The sequence below is a fragment of the Pteropus alecto genome, unplaced genomic scaffold (genome assembly GCF_000325575.1).
Source record: "Pteropus alecto unplaced genomic scaffold, ASM32557v1 scaffold101, whole genome shotgun sequence".
Lineage (NCBI taxonomy): Eukaryota > Metazoa > Chordata > Mammalia > Chiroptera > Pteropodidae > Pteropus > Pteropus alecto.
The window spans coordinates 5,118,489-5,134,514 of record NW_006432945.1 but is presented as its reverse complement, the minus strand read 5'-3'; the positions used below and the strand labels follow the sequence as shown (position 1 = coordinate 5,134,514).

The following is a 16,026-nucleotide window of genomic DNA, read 5'->3' as shown; positions in this document are numbered from 1 at the left end:
TTTCCAAAACGAATGCCTATCTTTCATTCATTCATCAAATATCTGAGGACCTACAACTGCCAGGTGCTAAGGATACAGCGATGAACAAGACAGACAAGATTCCTATTCTCTCGGAGTCTGAGACGGCAGACAACAAAAAACTCAAGGAGGTAGAAATTTATCCTTCTAACATGCAACTTATAGCTAGCCACCTTCCTATGAGGACAGAAAATAAAATCAGAAAAAGATTTCTGAGACTAAGAAAGATTCAGTTAAATGCAATGTAGAATCCTGGATCAATTCCTGGAACCAAAAAAAAACCCAGCTACTGGAAAAGCCAGTGAAATTCTAAAAGTCTGTAGTTAATAGTATTACATCAATGCTTATTTCCGGTTTGGTCATTGTACTTTGGTTTTACAAGATGTTAACAACTGTTTCTGAATAAATCTAGTTATTTAATTTTTTTTTTTAATTTCTAGGTGTGCATTTGTAAACTCAACAATGGAACATTTGCTAAAGTTTTTTTTGTCTTTAGCATTTATGGCTCCTTGTTCTTTTGACGAAATTCTAATATTAAAACAAGAAGATATCATCCATAATCTAGTAATGTTTAGGTCCCACTAAATCTATTTTGATAATGCCTCTAGTTGTTTGGTTTTTTTTTTTTTTACGGAAAAGCAGTAGTAATAAACACCCTTTTTATTGCTCACATATGGTACTGAAACTGGCAAACTGACTATGTAATGATTAAGATCCCTCTCAGATGGACATCTCAGCAGGACTGCCCTTGACTTCTCTCTTGCCAGCACAGGTGGGCACAGGACTCCCACCACTCTTCTCGATATCCTCCATCATTCTGTTGTCTTCTATCCCATTACTGTGGCCAAAGACAACCTTAAATCAACTCTCCTGTTCACCTTCTCAGCATTTACATCCCAAATGCTAAAGGAAAAAAAAAAAATATCAGACAACTGTAGATTGGTTCCTCTATAAATTCCTGATCTCCAACCTCAGCTGAGCCCTCGGTGCTCCAGCCCTTTTATAATTCCCTACTTCTCTCTCTCATTCTCTACAATAGCTTTTCCACTCAGAGAAAACATATGCTGTCTGTATAAGCCATGCTTTAACTTCCCTCCATCTTTCCAGTAACTACTATTGATAGTTTTGATATTATTTATTATTGTGTCACCCTGCAATACAGTGCCTGGCACATGAAGCAGATGAATAAACATATACTGAATGAATAAATAAGTGAGCAACCATTTAATCAATTTATATAGGACTGAGCCATGCAACAATACAAAAAAGGAATTTTTCTCAGATTATTTATTCCACTGGAAATATATATTTCACAACGTATAATTACATCATTAAGGGAAAAGATAAATGAATACATACAAAGACATCTATATAAATATCATTCAAAACTTAATTACCTTTTAAGTTCCTGTTCCAGTTTTTCTATTTGTTTTTTGCTTGAATTCAGTTGTCCTTCTTGGAAATTCACTTGTGACTCCTTAACTTGAAGTTCATGAGAAATCTTCTGCTTAGCCTTCTCTAGATTTTCACATATTTCCATCAAGCTTTGGTTCTCTCGTTTCAGGTTTGTACCCTCAGTTTTCTCATTCTCAACCTAAAGGGGGGAGTTCAAAAGGAAAGAGCGTCTTATCCATAAATTTACCAAGTATTATTTATAAAAATGAATTGAACACTGACAACTAATTTTCTGAGGTATGGCTGGAATAAAGCAAATATCAATCCTTGAGGAATGCATATATTTAAGATGACTCCACTTCAAAGCCAATAGAGAGATTAAGTTCTACAAAAGTTATGTATTTTGCTATCTTTGGTCACGGTTACACGTGCTCATCCTAGAAAAAGAGGCTTTAATATGCTTTCAAGTATTAATAAAACAAAAATAAGCCCTATAAATCTCCCTTAGCAATTCATTCTCAAGTTTGACTGCTAAAGCCAGTTATTGTAGGAAACCAGAAAATTCTCCTACAGGCAAAAACTACTTTGTTGGTTAATGTAGAAGTAAGAAGTATTTGTTTTAAGTTTCCATTTATGAGTCCCAAAGAGATGAGGTCTGGGAATAAATATCAAGGTGAAAAGTCCACTTTCAAAAAGCGATAGCCATTTGTACTGCAAAGTGCTCTAATACTGTCCCCCAGATTCTGAATCACAGTCCTTGACGGTGTGGAATCCAAAAGCAACTCTCAATTCATGGTCCCTATCAGAAGTTAAAATGGAACCCAGCAGCCACAAATGTTAGCAGGTTAAGCAGAAATGAGGACAGGGAATGGAGAAAATGAGATAATTAAAATGACTCAAAAAAAGGAGGTTGGGTCATTACCACCTGAAGATAGCAAAATCATTTTTCTCTAAATTTAAAAGGCCAATATGAAATAACTAATCCAAACAATGAGCAGTTTTAAATACCCGCATTTCAATGGTACCTTCTGTTTTTGCTTCTGCAATGCAGCCTCCAGAGTGTCAAGCTGAAACTGCCTTTGCTGCCTTTCTTTCTTCAGTTTGTCCAGCTGTCCTTCCAGCTCTTGAATCTTCTGAAGAGCTCTTGTTGGCAGGCCTTCTTTCCATTCTTCCAAAGCCCAGCTCATTTTGCTCTCCTTTTTTTTTTTATTATTCAAACATTTGTAAACAAACTGAAAAGAATAACCAGATGTTGGTCTTACTATAGTAAAAAAAAAAAAAAAAAAAACCACCAAAAAACTTAAAGCCTCACAGACTAAGGAATCTATAGAACCCTCTAAGAATTAAGTTTGAAAACTTTATATTTCAAAGGATAACAAAGTATAACATCTATCTTCTCCATCCTCTGAAAGGTAGATGGAGGAGATTGTGAAGTATGTAATATGCTTGTTTGGCATCTCCTTGCTTTCTGTTTTTATTTCTCATTTTTGACTTCTTATATGACTACCTGCTTTCTACTGCTCAGTTTGTTTTCATTATATAAAACAAATATTTTACTATAAGGTTTCCGGTGAAATAGGCCCTATAAACAAATAAATGTATGGCAAATTATCTTGCAAATGCTCTTCTTTCCTCTCTTCTCATTAATTCCCACTGGCTTTTGGTCCCTCTGCCTCTGGAAAATGTTCCCTGGGAAGATCCATAACCCAGCCATAGTCTCTCATGGCACAAGTATCCCCTCGTCTTCCGGGTAGTTCTCATTTGTTGAATTAATGCATGAATGAACAAAGAGTGAATGCCATATTAGTACTAGAATCATAAAATGTGGCAAAGTCATGCTCCAGACAGACCTTGACCAGGAATCTGGTATATAGCCTCGAATCCCAAATCCCAGCTCAGCCACCTATAAGATGTGTGACCTTGGGCATGTTGTTCAACTGCTTTGTGCCTTGGCTTCCTCATTTGCAAAATGGGGATAATAATGGTGGCAACTTCCTAAAGCTTTAGAACAATATGTTGTGATAAGCTTTCTATAGATGTTAGCTATTATTACGTTAGTCCTTAAAAACACTTTCATTTCTATATTTCGGCCTATGATATCATGAGGAAAGTGGCCTTTCTCCGTCTCTGCCACATCTTAGGAAATTTAAATCAGCTGGGAGAAAAAGCAGAGCAATTGTTCTTTAATCATTAGCCTTTAGTATTTAAGTGAAAGAAAAAGCATTTATTTTCCAGTTATTTCGGCAACAGGGTAAGAATTCATTTCTTACTAAATGAAATCTACAACCATTTTAGTGTTTTGCTTCAATCGACTTTACAATGAAATTTTTTATCAGAACTAAAATAGTAAAAAGTATTAAGAATTTCAAAAATTAAGAGAAGAAAAGGTCTTGGAAAACAATTTAGATATCAAGCCTTAGAAAGCTGTTTCTTTTCTGCCAGTTTTTTTTTTGTTTCCAGGTGTCAGTTCTTTGAATGCAGCATCTTAAACTCCACTCCAATTTGGCCACAAACTATTGCGAAGGGCACCTCAAGCTTCGCCACCAACAAAGGACAATTTACACTGTCCCAATAGGCTGTTCCATCCATCCCAAACTAGTTTGCTCAACCAGGGTAGGAGGGGGTTCCCCAGAGGCACACAACTATAACCTCAACAATCCTGCAGATCACCGAAATCATTACATCAAGATGCCATAGCCGGCCAAATATAAAAAGGAGCAATTTAGAAAGATAGAGCAGACTTTAAGACATCAACCAACAATAATCTGTATGGAGCCACTGGGGCAAAAGGACAAAAACAAAAACAAACAAAAAAAAAAACACCAAGCCTCAGCAGTAAGATAAAAGGGGCAAAACATAGCGGGAGAGGCGGGAGGAGAGATGGTGAAGAAAGCTCCGGAAGTCAAGGAGGATTCGCTGGACTGTTTATCGCCCTTTCCAGAAAATGCTCTCTCTCAAATATGTGCAAGATACTCTTCATGCCCAATCACCCAACCCTGTAAAGCGCCCGAGGAAGCTTTTGTGTGACTCTCTCAACCCAGCACCGTAAGCCCGTTTTCAAGCTTTCCCTTTATCAGAATCTCCCATCTCACCAAGAAACCCGAGTCCCCGACTAGTGTCCCGGCTTGAGCCTGAGAATGAAAACTCTGCCTGCTCCTCTAGATCGGGCTCAAGGATAGGACTCAGGTCATTTATTTCTGGGTCCTCATAACATAGCAAAGCGAGGCGCACGGCGCGTACGAACGAAGGTGCAAGACGAAGGAGAAATGCTCTCGCGACTAATAGATACAACAGCCGCCCAGATCTAAACCCAAGCTTGCTGCTCCTCCATGCAGCAGCAAAGGATCGATGTCCACATCTCTAATAGGAGCCACTCGTACCCGGACGTAGAAGGCTGCTAGGATAATACCTGTATTTTACCTTACAGAGTTGGAAACTGAGGCCCGAAAATGCGTGTTCATGACCGAGCAGCGTCTCCGGACACTAACTAGTGCGAGGCCAGCTTTCCCGGGACCAGATTCTCCACTCGGGTCAGGTGGGAGGGGGCGGTTCACGACTCCTTCAAGACCCGGGAGCGCAAACCCTCCGGCATCCCCACCCAGTATCCTCCGGTAGAAAGCCAGCGGCTCCCTCACGCCCACCGCCGGAACCGGGACCCAAGCAGGATGCTCACCTTGCCAGCCGGGAAGGAAAAAAAACCCTCAGAATCGGGTTCCGGCGCAACCTCCGCGACTTGGACCCCAGGTTCCAATTCAAACTGACCGCGGCCGCCACCCGTTTATGATTCGCCCGCTTCCGGTTCCGACCAAACTCGCCTCCAAGCCTATTGGTCACTTCAAGCAGCGGTGGGCCAATCCGCTTCTGCGCACTCGGACTGCTGCTTTTGATTGGTCCTTTCGGATGGATTTAAAAATCAAGCTCTCGCCACTTGCGGTGCAGGCCGCGGAGACACAAGACTTTTTTGTTGTTGGGAGGAGGCGGAGACCACGTGCTTTTGCTGAGGCTGGAGGCAGTTTTGAACCTCTGTTTCTGCAAAAAGCGGAATGGGACGGCTGGTTAGGAGGGTGTGGTCTATCACAGACAGCCAGCGGGAGAGTGCTCTCTGGCGAAAACTCTTACTACTGCACATATATTTCTACTTATTTATCAAATATATAATTTAAGGCGGAGATACTAGGTGCTATGTTTGCCATGCATTTTTCATCCAGTGTCATTCTTTACCGTTCTTTCAGATAAGTCTTCTCATTTTATTTAAAGATTAACTGAAGCACATGGAAGCTATGTAATTTGAGATTAAATTTAGAGCATGCAGAACCTCTGTTGATCATTTTCTAAAGAGTGATTGAGAACACATGGTACCTGGGATTCCACGGAAGGACATTGTAGCCAAAACTGGATATACTCTCGTTTTTCTGAAGCCCACTGTTTTGTGTGTATTTATGCACTTGTTTTATTTCTCTGTTAGCCTTAAAAAAAAAAAAGCTTTTAAGGGCAGGAGCAAAACAATAACTTGTTAAATTAATATATCCCTGATGCTATTCTCTCTGGATTCCAAACTTTCTGTAAACCTCCACCTTTCATTAGATGGTTACCACAGCCTAGACTGCCCCCTACCTTTCAATGAAATATTGCTCCTTCAGGACCCAATTCAAATGCCACTTTCTTCATAAAATCTCCCTATTCTCACCCACCTCTTAGAAATAATTATTTCCTAGAAATAGAATGCTTATACATTATATTTATATCTATGCCTGGCTCCCCCATTAGACTCAAAAATTCCTGTAGAGTAAAATCTGTTTTAATTGATCCTTGCATCTCTAGTAACTCCCTATACTTTGCACATAGTAATTTTAAAATAAGACCATCTTGGGAGGTAAAACTACCATCTGGAGAAAGGCCTTCTTCTCCGCTATCTTTGAATCTTCAAAGAAAGGGGAAGGAGCAAGTAGGCGAGAAGAACTTTTATTGGACACTGCCACAATCAGTGCAGTATCTGATCATTCTGGGATTTGAACTGAATTCTGACTCCAACACCAATTACAGTTCCATTGCTTCCCAGGGTAATTATTCAACTATTTATTAGCTGCCTAAGGAAAACAGAACTAGAAAGACATGTAATCGAGGATTTTCAAGGTTTGAATGAGAACTTTACATTTACTATTAACTCACTCATTCATTCATTCATTCATTTAGCGGATGTCTATTGAGTGGCCACTGTATAGCCGAGTTTGTGCTACATTCTTCTGTAAGAAACATTAAAGAAATAAGTTCACTTCTTGAACAAGGAAATCATGTGATGGAGATTATTCTAGCTACTTCTGTGATATTTCTGTGACTTTAATTTTATGGCTCCTTTTCCCTGCCTCTATTTTCCCCAGTTTTGTCTTTTGTTTTGTTTTAGGGGCAGAAGGCGATGAATCCCATCCAATGAAATGTACATGTTTTTTGAGAGTCCATTTTCAGCTCCCTGCCCTTCTCTTTTTAAATCCACTTCCTCACTGAGCCAGTCTACTCTCTCTGGACTATTCATCCACCACCTCTACTTTCTGCCTATAATTTGGGGCTCTTTGGTTCCAGCACCAGGCAACTAAATTAGACCAGCTGATGCTGGCTAAGGATGGGGAAATCTAGAACGAATGATGGAGCAGAAAGTTGATGACTATGAGTCCTGGCCTCAGGACCAGTTGTAATAGGAGGGACCATAGCTTAGTCCACCAATTCTCTTGAACAATGTCTTTTTTAGAGATTGTGACCACCACACTGAAAGTACAATGACAGAGTGAAATTAATACAAGGACAAGAGGATGTGAGCAGAGGAAGATGTGGTCAATTGCGAGTATTTTTATGACATTCCCTCAGCCTACCTTGATTACAGCCACAGCTGTGGTAGGTAGACAGTTCTGTGTGGGCTCAGACTCTTTCTAGCTCAAGTGCAAGCCATGGATCACTGTAGGTTCTCTGCTCCCCAGCTTTCTCTGAAGCTGAGGGAGTCTACTAAGCCAGTACATGAGAACAGCCAGGAAATGTGGGGGCAGTTATAGCTTCCAGGGGCATTCCTCAATGAATGGGGTCAGGAACTAGTGGATAAATAAACACCTTAGTGTTGCATCTTTCACATGGGTGATTCTGAAAGATCCTGGAAGAATCACACACCTGACAACTATTGCAACGATTATGAAATAGCACCCTTCTGTTACCTTTTCCTCCCTTCCTGTCTCATCCCCCCTGCTCCCCACTTTACTTCCTGGAATCATCACCCAAATAAACTTCCATCCAAGTCTTTGTCTTTGCTTTGGGAACGGAAAGTGTCACACACATATGATTTATTATTTTCAGCAAGTAAAAAATCCATCTTGGTTTCCTGAATGTTTCAAAAGCCTCCATTATGTAGATAGAACATCAGCTACCTCATCTGTGAAATTAGAAGTGTAATCATAATGGATCTGTCTTGTGCTGGTGGTTTTAGACCAGGGGTTTCTGGAAGATAAGGGTCATGCTTTTGTGCTTGTTTTGTGCGTATCTGGGCTTCTTTTGACCCCAGAACCATGAATTTAACATATTCTTTGGTACAGGAATTTCAAGGCTTGATATTAAGGGATTTTTGATCTCTCTAGAAAAGAAAGGCTTGAGGGATAATATTACATATTATATGATGTAAATAGAGTTGACTACAAAAAACAAACATTCAACATCTTGGCATGCATTAAGTAAATTGATTACAAACCATATGGACACAACTTAGTGTCTAAAGCACACAAAAAAAATCATAAACTTTTGAAAAGCCTTTTCCATTCTCACCACTAGGTGATTCCCTATGCCTTGGAAAATCTTTAAAAATACCTACTGTCTCACATACCATGATTCACCACATTCTCTTTTCTATTTCCCTCTCTGTATCCAATGTTCTTGTTTACTCTCCTTTTAAAATAACGTTTGCTTGTTTAGAGGAAAATAACAGAAAAAAATAATGGTCATTATCTTAATGCTCATATAATCTTTTTTTATTAACAAAATAATAATACATGCACATAATAAGAAATTCCAAACATTCAAAAAAGATATAAAAAATGAACTTGGGAACCTAGAACAAACATTGAATATCTACTAGACTAAAATGCTCATTTTGTAGCTGAAGTCAGTGAGACTGAGATATGTCTAAAAATTTACAAAAGTTACGGGCAAAAAAATGCAAATAAAGAAAACAGTTTAAACAGATAAAAACCTCATCATTCTGCAATCAATTACCTTATAGATATTCAAAACACATTCTTATGACTCTTGTAATAGTAATTTTTATGAATGAAGTGATGTAATTTGTATAGTTTTACATTTCAGTAGCAGTTCTTTGAAAAAAACCATTTAGTGCTTATTTCTTCCAAAGTAGTTAAATCAACGTTCATTATATTTTCTATTCCTTGTTTGGAAACCTGATTCTCAAGGAAAGAAAGTGGCTGGTACAGTTCCAAATTTCCGAAAAGACAATAATATAGCCAAAAAATAAATTCGCTCAAGGAGATGGCAGTATTTATTATGATGTGACGATTTTCCCACCCTCTATGATCAGGTGTTCGAACCTTGTAATGAAAGGTGAAGGAAATTTCCTAAACCAGGAATAGAACTTTAGTGTCTCTAAGAATATCATGGAAAAGTTTCCTAAAATGCAAATTTTTAGGCAATACCTAGTTCTGATTTAAAGATTTGGGGTGGCGTACAGAAATCCTTTTATGAAGCACCCCTGTGGTCAATAGATAAGGTGAATATACTTCCTGGTTTACTTCGATTGTCCCGGCATCTATCTGTTTTAACATGTGTCCCAGAGTTGTTGCTGTTGTTGCTTTTAACAGAATATTATTATTAATAATTGTATTAAAATAAGCCAAGATTGGTTTGGTAGATCGCTTTGTACTTCCACATTCTATCATGGTCTTCTCTGGTAGTGCGTGACATAGATGTGTGAAAAGCAGAGTGGTTACATTTGAACTATCAGTAATAACCCCTCTCACTTTTTCAAAACCGTTCTTGACACAGGAAGCTAATGCCTCCATTTTAAGGATAGCATACAGGATGTTGGCTGATAAACTGTGGTTGCATATAGGTGGCTTAGGACAATTAACGTTTCTGGTCCCAAGAGCTTATTACTACTGCCCCTGGTGGCCATCTGGTGTATGAGGCAGTTGTGCCTTAGTTCAGAGTGTGGGCCTGCAAGATCTTGAAGCTGTTAGGGGGCCAGTCTGCCAGCCTGTGGAATCACTGAAAGTGGGAAATCAGAAATTTGATGAATGCGAAATGTATGTGTGAAGTTGGAGTTAGGTATGTCTTACATAGAGTGATGTAAACAATCCTGCTAAAATGGTTTACCATATACTAGACCTACAACTATTATTTACTTTATTGTTTGTTTATTATTGTTTAATCTTGTTAAAGATTTTGCAATGAACCCTCTCTGCAGCAATGAGCTCAAGAAACAAAGCAGAACCAAACGAAAATGCATGTTTAGAGAAAAATTAACTACACAATTTTCATTTCTCAGTAAAGTTGACGATGAATACATAATGACACAGAATATTTGCCAACATTTACCATTCACCGTGGGACCAGTAGTAATGAATTTATTTACAAGTCATAAATATACTGTAGAGGCCACAGAATGCACTTTAAACCTTTGACATTATTTTAAGGTTTTCTTGGACAAGTATGAAATATGAAGCAATAGCTGTTAATGTGTTTGGTTTAATTAACAGAACTCTGCAGACAGCTAAATGACTCCTTTTTTATGTGGCAACAGATGCTTCAAATTAAAAATTAACTAATTCCAATAAATGTTAAATTTTTTCCATGAAATTCACAGAATTTTTTCCATGAAATTCACAAAAGTTCATCTGACCTTATCGTGAATGCTATTATAAATTCAGTTTAAAAGTTTAACATTGAAGATAAAATTATTTGTTTTGTGATAATCATATGAAAACAAATTCTGCATATATTCTATCTCTTGTCAATAAATTCCTTGCTAAATAAAATCTTTAAAAAAATTTATAGAATGTTCTATAAAGCTCTTAGAGAATTGCAGTTATTAAAAACAAAATTTGGAAATAGGGAGATATTGAAATTTATCCTATAAAAGCAAGGGAAGAATTGAATATATTAAACATTGAGAGCTTAATCAATTCAATTTTGAAATTCTATAATTGTGCCTTGGAATATCTAGACTTGTGAAAAAATATTTTGATAGGGCTTCTTGTTTTTATTTCATAAATGTATATTCTGCCCCAGAATGGAATGAAATTAACAAAAGCTAACAATTTTGAGGTGTCTACAAAATATTTTAAATAAATATAGAGACAATTTACTGAAAAGTTTTGTCTTGTAAATGTATTTGTTTAAAAAAAAATCTAATGCGAATGGAGGCAAACATAAAGCATCTGTGAAAATATCTCGGCTGAAATATTTACACATTTCTATAAAAAAGAATAAAATTGAGAATCTTCATATAGCAGAATTTGTTCTGAGCTTACCGTGAATCTCACTACCTGAAGAGCAATATCTCAGTTGAAAATATTGTGGGCTACAGAGAAGTGTCGATTGAAAGAGATATGGCAAATTTATGAAAAAAATATAAAAGACCATATTGAAAAAACACATTCTTCAGAAATATTTCGGTAACAGAGTATTAGCAAATGATAATGCTAAAAGACTGAATAAAGTATGGACATATATACTAACAACAATTATTCTGCTTATATTATTTTTAATATTCGGATAATCCATATAAATGTTTCAAAATCTTGCTTTAATACACATGAATATATGTTTTTAAGAAACAACTTTATTTTTGAAAATGGTTTGCAATTGAACTATTTTATAGTTGTAACGATATAAAAAAATTTGTTGGTCAATAAATATGTTAAAAATTCTAAATTTTTAATAATTTTAACTCCCTCTTTTATTCTCAAAAATATCTGAATTTGGCAGTTAAATTGTATAGTCAGTCTATTTTAAGCCCAAATTTGAGAAACGCTTAAATCATTCATGCCCTAAATTGGTGAGAATAGTTTTGAAATATTTTTAAATGGATGGAGAAGGCTCTTTTAGGGTATAGGTCATTGAGAAAAAGACCTAAGAATGTAACATTTTAAAACTGAGCTAATTTTAAGCAAAATATAACCTTACATGTCGAGATCACATAGACTTAGTACATTGAATTTCAAGGAGCAGTTAGATGACCAACGAGAATGACCAGGAGTAAGTAGTGTCCCAGGATATGGAACTTGCAGTGCAAAAACTATGACAGTCTCAGACGAGTCGAGATTGATGGTCTCCCTACATCTATTATATGAATTCAAATCCCAGTGTGTTTAGGTGAGGCCTGTTGGCATGTAAAGAAGGGAAATCATAAATTTTGAGCTTCTGAGTTATGCTTTCAGAAAAAATACTCTTTGCCTTCAGTATATCACAAAATAAATAGATGGCAACTTGTGTGGTTCCCTTATTCCCAGTCCTCACTTCTTAAACCAGCAAAACCCTAGACAAATATCATATGATGTTTCATTTCCTTCCCTCCTTTCCCTAGGGGAGTCCTGACTGCTGCTTTGTCACACTCCCAACCCTAAAACTACTCTCGATTTTGAAAGTAGATGCAACATTTCAACAGCATCTGGGGACGGCCTGACTTTGTAGGAATCCAGTTCTCTGTGTAGCCACCAGAAAAGTTAGAGCATCGAATCCTAGTGCCTAGGTCAATGCCAACACATAGTAAAATTACAATAAATACATGTAGAATTTGTGAATGATAGATCAAAGGGCCCCCCAATAGCAGAAATCTATCAAACTATACTCTCCCGGCTAACTGGTGAAAATCATCAGGAAGGAAGGGAGGAAAAAAAAGGTTGGAGAATAACTATTTCCTTTTCTGCCCCACCCAAAAGCTCAGTGGTTGAGGTGAAGTGCAAATGACCCACAAAGAAGCTGAGGAAAACTGTTTATTCCTGTCTCCTTTGCCTCTTAGCAGTGGGAGGAGGAGAAGCTGAAGGGACCTAGCTTTTCTCTCTTCGCTGGTATCAGCTAGCCAGAGACCTGAGAGATAAAGGCTATAAAGTTACCTCTTATGTTTTCCCTTCTAGGGGAATTTGCTGTTGAGATCCTAGAACCAGAAAACAGGAACACTGGACTATTTGTAAAACAGGTAATCGACGCTTTTCAAAGTTGCATATGATTCTTTAATAACCAAGAGAAAAGTTATTATTTAATGAAAAAAGTCAAAACATGACAGATTATACATTCAGGATGCATAAAGGTGAGCAGTTGACCAGTGTGCATTTGGACAGTGTGTTCCTTATCACCTAGATTCCTATGGCACCAAATAACCAGAAGGTTGCATGGTGTAGGGCTGTAGGTATCAAAGAAAATCTTAGCTCCTCCATTTACCAGCTGTGAGACCGGCAAATTACTCAACCCCCACCCCCTCACCCTGCGGTTGTTACGAGGATTAAGTGAGATAATCTGTGTAAAGCTCTCAGCATCATGCCACATGGTAAGTACTCACAAGAAAGCTATTGGTAGTTATAGTTCTGGAGAGGTTGAATCATCTAATCACCTGTAATTTGTGCTGGAAGAACCAAAGTGATTTTTACACCTCATAGTAAGTCTACAAGGTATGCTGAGTTGCTGGTTGCGTAATTGGATGAGTCACATTGTTTTCTTTTTTTCACTTCTGTGTTGAAAATAGAAATTTAGGTCAAAGGTTTGCTTGATGTGGAAGAGCCTTCTTATTTGGTTACCTGCCTGAAATGAGAAAGTAACCCTTAATCTCTGGCCGCCCACCTGGCTTCACGGCTGATGTTGATGGATTTCCTTTTGGGAATCTGAAGCAGGAGCCTCAGGACAGGGTCTAGGTATGGCTCTTAAACCAGGAACTATAGATTAAAATTTAATTTAGAGTCTTTTATCTCCAAGCCCACCAGCACTGAAATATTAAAAAACCCAGAACCCCAGAATTTTTTGGTTGGATTTAACTGACGATCTATGCTTGCGGACAGGGTGCAGTGTCAAGGGAGCCAGCCTGGTGGCAGAGGCGCTTGATGGGCCTCCTGAGGATGACATGGACACCCAGGGCGCTGTTCCTACCGAGAGCTCATCTAAGGAATCGCTCTAATCGTCTTCTAGGTTGCTAATGACCATACAGCCCTAATCGACAGTAAATGAGCACCTATTTAACCAACTCAAAGTCCTGGGGTAGTGGGATCTAACAAGGAAGGTGAATTGCCCAAGTCATTACCAGCAAGTGGCATAACTTGAACTTGGCAGCTTTCCATTTTCCCAATGTTCTCCTTGGTGCATGAAACTGAGTGCTGGCTGAATAACCTTAGGCCATAAAGTGCTATAACATGTTAGCTCACGCTGGGTGGCAACAGGTTTGTTTTTCATGATTATGTAATCTGAATTCCTTTTCCAAGAAATGATTTGGAAATGAATTATTAAATTGGGTTGCCAGCAAGTATGTAGTCTAAATGCACATCTGTGTAAACTACGGTAAACTCAGACCCTTCCTCTCAAATAGTCTCCTTACCCGTATATGAATCTATAAACTATAAATCAAGTGTGACCCATGAGCAATGTTGTCCAGTAGCTGGCTGAGGTTTAAACAAGGCATTCAAATGCCTACTAAGGCTTTTTAGGGAGGGTATTTGATCTGCTCTGTCTTAAATAGCAACCTAATCAGCGACCTGGGCACTCTGTACCCATATTAGATTGGCTTGAAAAACTAATATGGTGTTAACTTATCATGTAAAGTGTGCACACTGGAGTAAATTCAAAGACTTTAGGTGCTAGGTGGGTATTTATTGACTAGAATGCTATTTAAAAGAGAGTTCACATTGTTCCTAGCTTCCAGGACAAAGCTTAAAACCACAGCAAGTAACTACTTGGGGTTTTGCATTCCATCCTCCCGGGCTCACAAGCAAGCTTCCTGTTCCCTCTGGGCTGGCAGACCCGAAGGCCAGGTGATGAATGGTTTGATTCTTATAGTTGGAGAATCTACTCTGGCTTTCTGCCCTTAAGGTTCTGAGTGCCAGACCAGGTGTTTGTGTGTGTGTGCATGTGTTTTTAAGTTCCTCCTAGAGACCTCGATTTCACTGGAGGGTAATATCAGGAGAACAGACTGAGTTGAGCGTTTGGGCAAAGACCATACATAACAAAGATCCACATACTGTGTATATTCCCAAAAAGGAGTGTTTCAGAATCACCAAGAACCAAACTTGGCAAACTCTAATCATTCTCTGAAATCTTCTTGGTAGGATTCAAGAATTAAGAGAGAAAAAAAGAAGAACAATACCAGATTCTTGGGCCAACTTGTTTTTTTTTCCCCCCTTGGGGAAATGGCATATATTATTTTCAAGTGGTACGATAATGCTGTGATTTCCTCCACAGCTTGTACACACAGTCATGTTTATTAGAAACTGAAAGTCAGTACCAAGATTTCCTCTACTGCCTTCACCAGCTACTGCTATTAAATAGACCCCAGGTCAGAACCTATTGGAAACTGGGAATGAGGGAGGTAGGTTATAACTCAGGCCACGTGTGACACTGTGTGTGTATGTGCGCGTATAACAAAGAGAAAGAGACAGAGACAGAATTTCAGAACTTGTCTTTGATGGAGTAGTTATGAGTCTGCTTTGAATTTAAAGTGGAAGACAAATTAAGAGAATACTAGAACACTAGTTCTTCAACGTAATTGCTAAGGAGAAAACATTAACCTTTTCTTCTCTGCCTCATTATTCTAGCGACTTTCAGGATCTTGTGGCCAAAGCACAAAAGGACAGGATCTTGAAATGGGGGAGGGAGGCGAGGAGGGTTGAATTTTAACTCAGCAGAATTGGGGACTAATTTCCTTGGCAGTTCAAAAGCTCTTAGTGAAGGCTTTCTTCCAGACAGAACCAGAGTGGGCCACTACCCGGTCACACTAAGGCCTGTCCCTAACCCTTCTTCAGAGAAGAGGAGGCTGCACCCCTTCTCCTCCAAGGCAGCCCCTCCCTTGGGTAAGGCAGACAACCTTCCTCAGTGGCCCCCACCCCAAGCACCACTGTGATTGCTCTGACTTTTGTGTCCCCTTCAAACTCTATCTGGAATTCTCTCTCTCCATCTCTCTTCAACTCAACCTTTCATCTCCTTCCAGGTCTAGCTCTTGGTCTTCAAAAAAATACCCAACAAAGGACCTCAACCCAATGGCACTTGCCTTAACTCTAAAGCCATCATCAAGCTGCTACAATTTTCACTGCTTCTGGTAAAATCTTTGAGCTAGATGGTCAACTAAAGACAAAAGTTCTCTTTTTTTCCCCTGGCTATACTTTTCTTTAAAAAAATAAAAAACAAAACAAAACAAAACAACAACAAAATAACCTATATTCTCTCTCTGCTGACTCTTATCATTATTTACTATACTCATGGAGGAAGAACATAACTGATTTTTCACTGCTGTTACATCCAGGCACTATGTTATTTCAACTTTTCAATTCGCTGTACATCAACCCAAGCCTATATTTGTTTTTGGAGAAGTTCTCTGACATTAGAATTTAAAAGCGTTCCAAAAGAATGGAAGCTGTTTATCCAAAAAGGACA

At 38.4% G+C, this 16,026-nt stretch overlaps 1 protein-coding gene across 2 annotated transcripts in view; it reads right to left on the bottom strand.

Annotated features, from left to right (window-relative positions):
• CENPF (centromere protein F) overlaps positions 1-5,229 on the bottom strand; it is a 50,734-nt gene extending 45,505 nt beyond the window's left edge. Inside the window, exons 1-3 of one of the 2 annotated variants that reach the window (XM_006907724.3) lie at positions 5,087-5,229; positions 2,439-2,645; positions 1,416-1,612 (exon numbers count right to left, since the gene is read on the bottom strand). In XM_006907724.3, the coding sequence (XP_006907786.1) occupies positions 1,416-1,612; positions 2,439-2,600 (359 nt within the window). In that variant the 5' untranslated portion in view covers positions 2,601-2,645; positions 5,087-5,229. Of the gene's footprint in view, positions 1-1,415; positions 1,613-2,438; positions 2,646-4,833; positions 5,046-5,086 lie in introns of those variants that run through there. The other variant, XM_015586211.2, reaches the window with a different exon arrangement.
• Between the last annotated feature and the right edge of the window lie 10,797 nt (positions 5,230-16,026).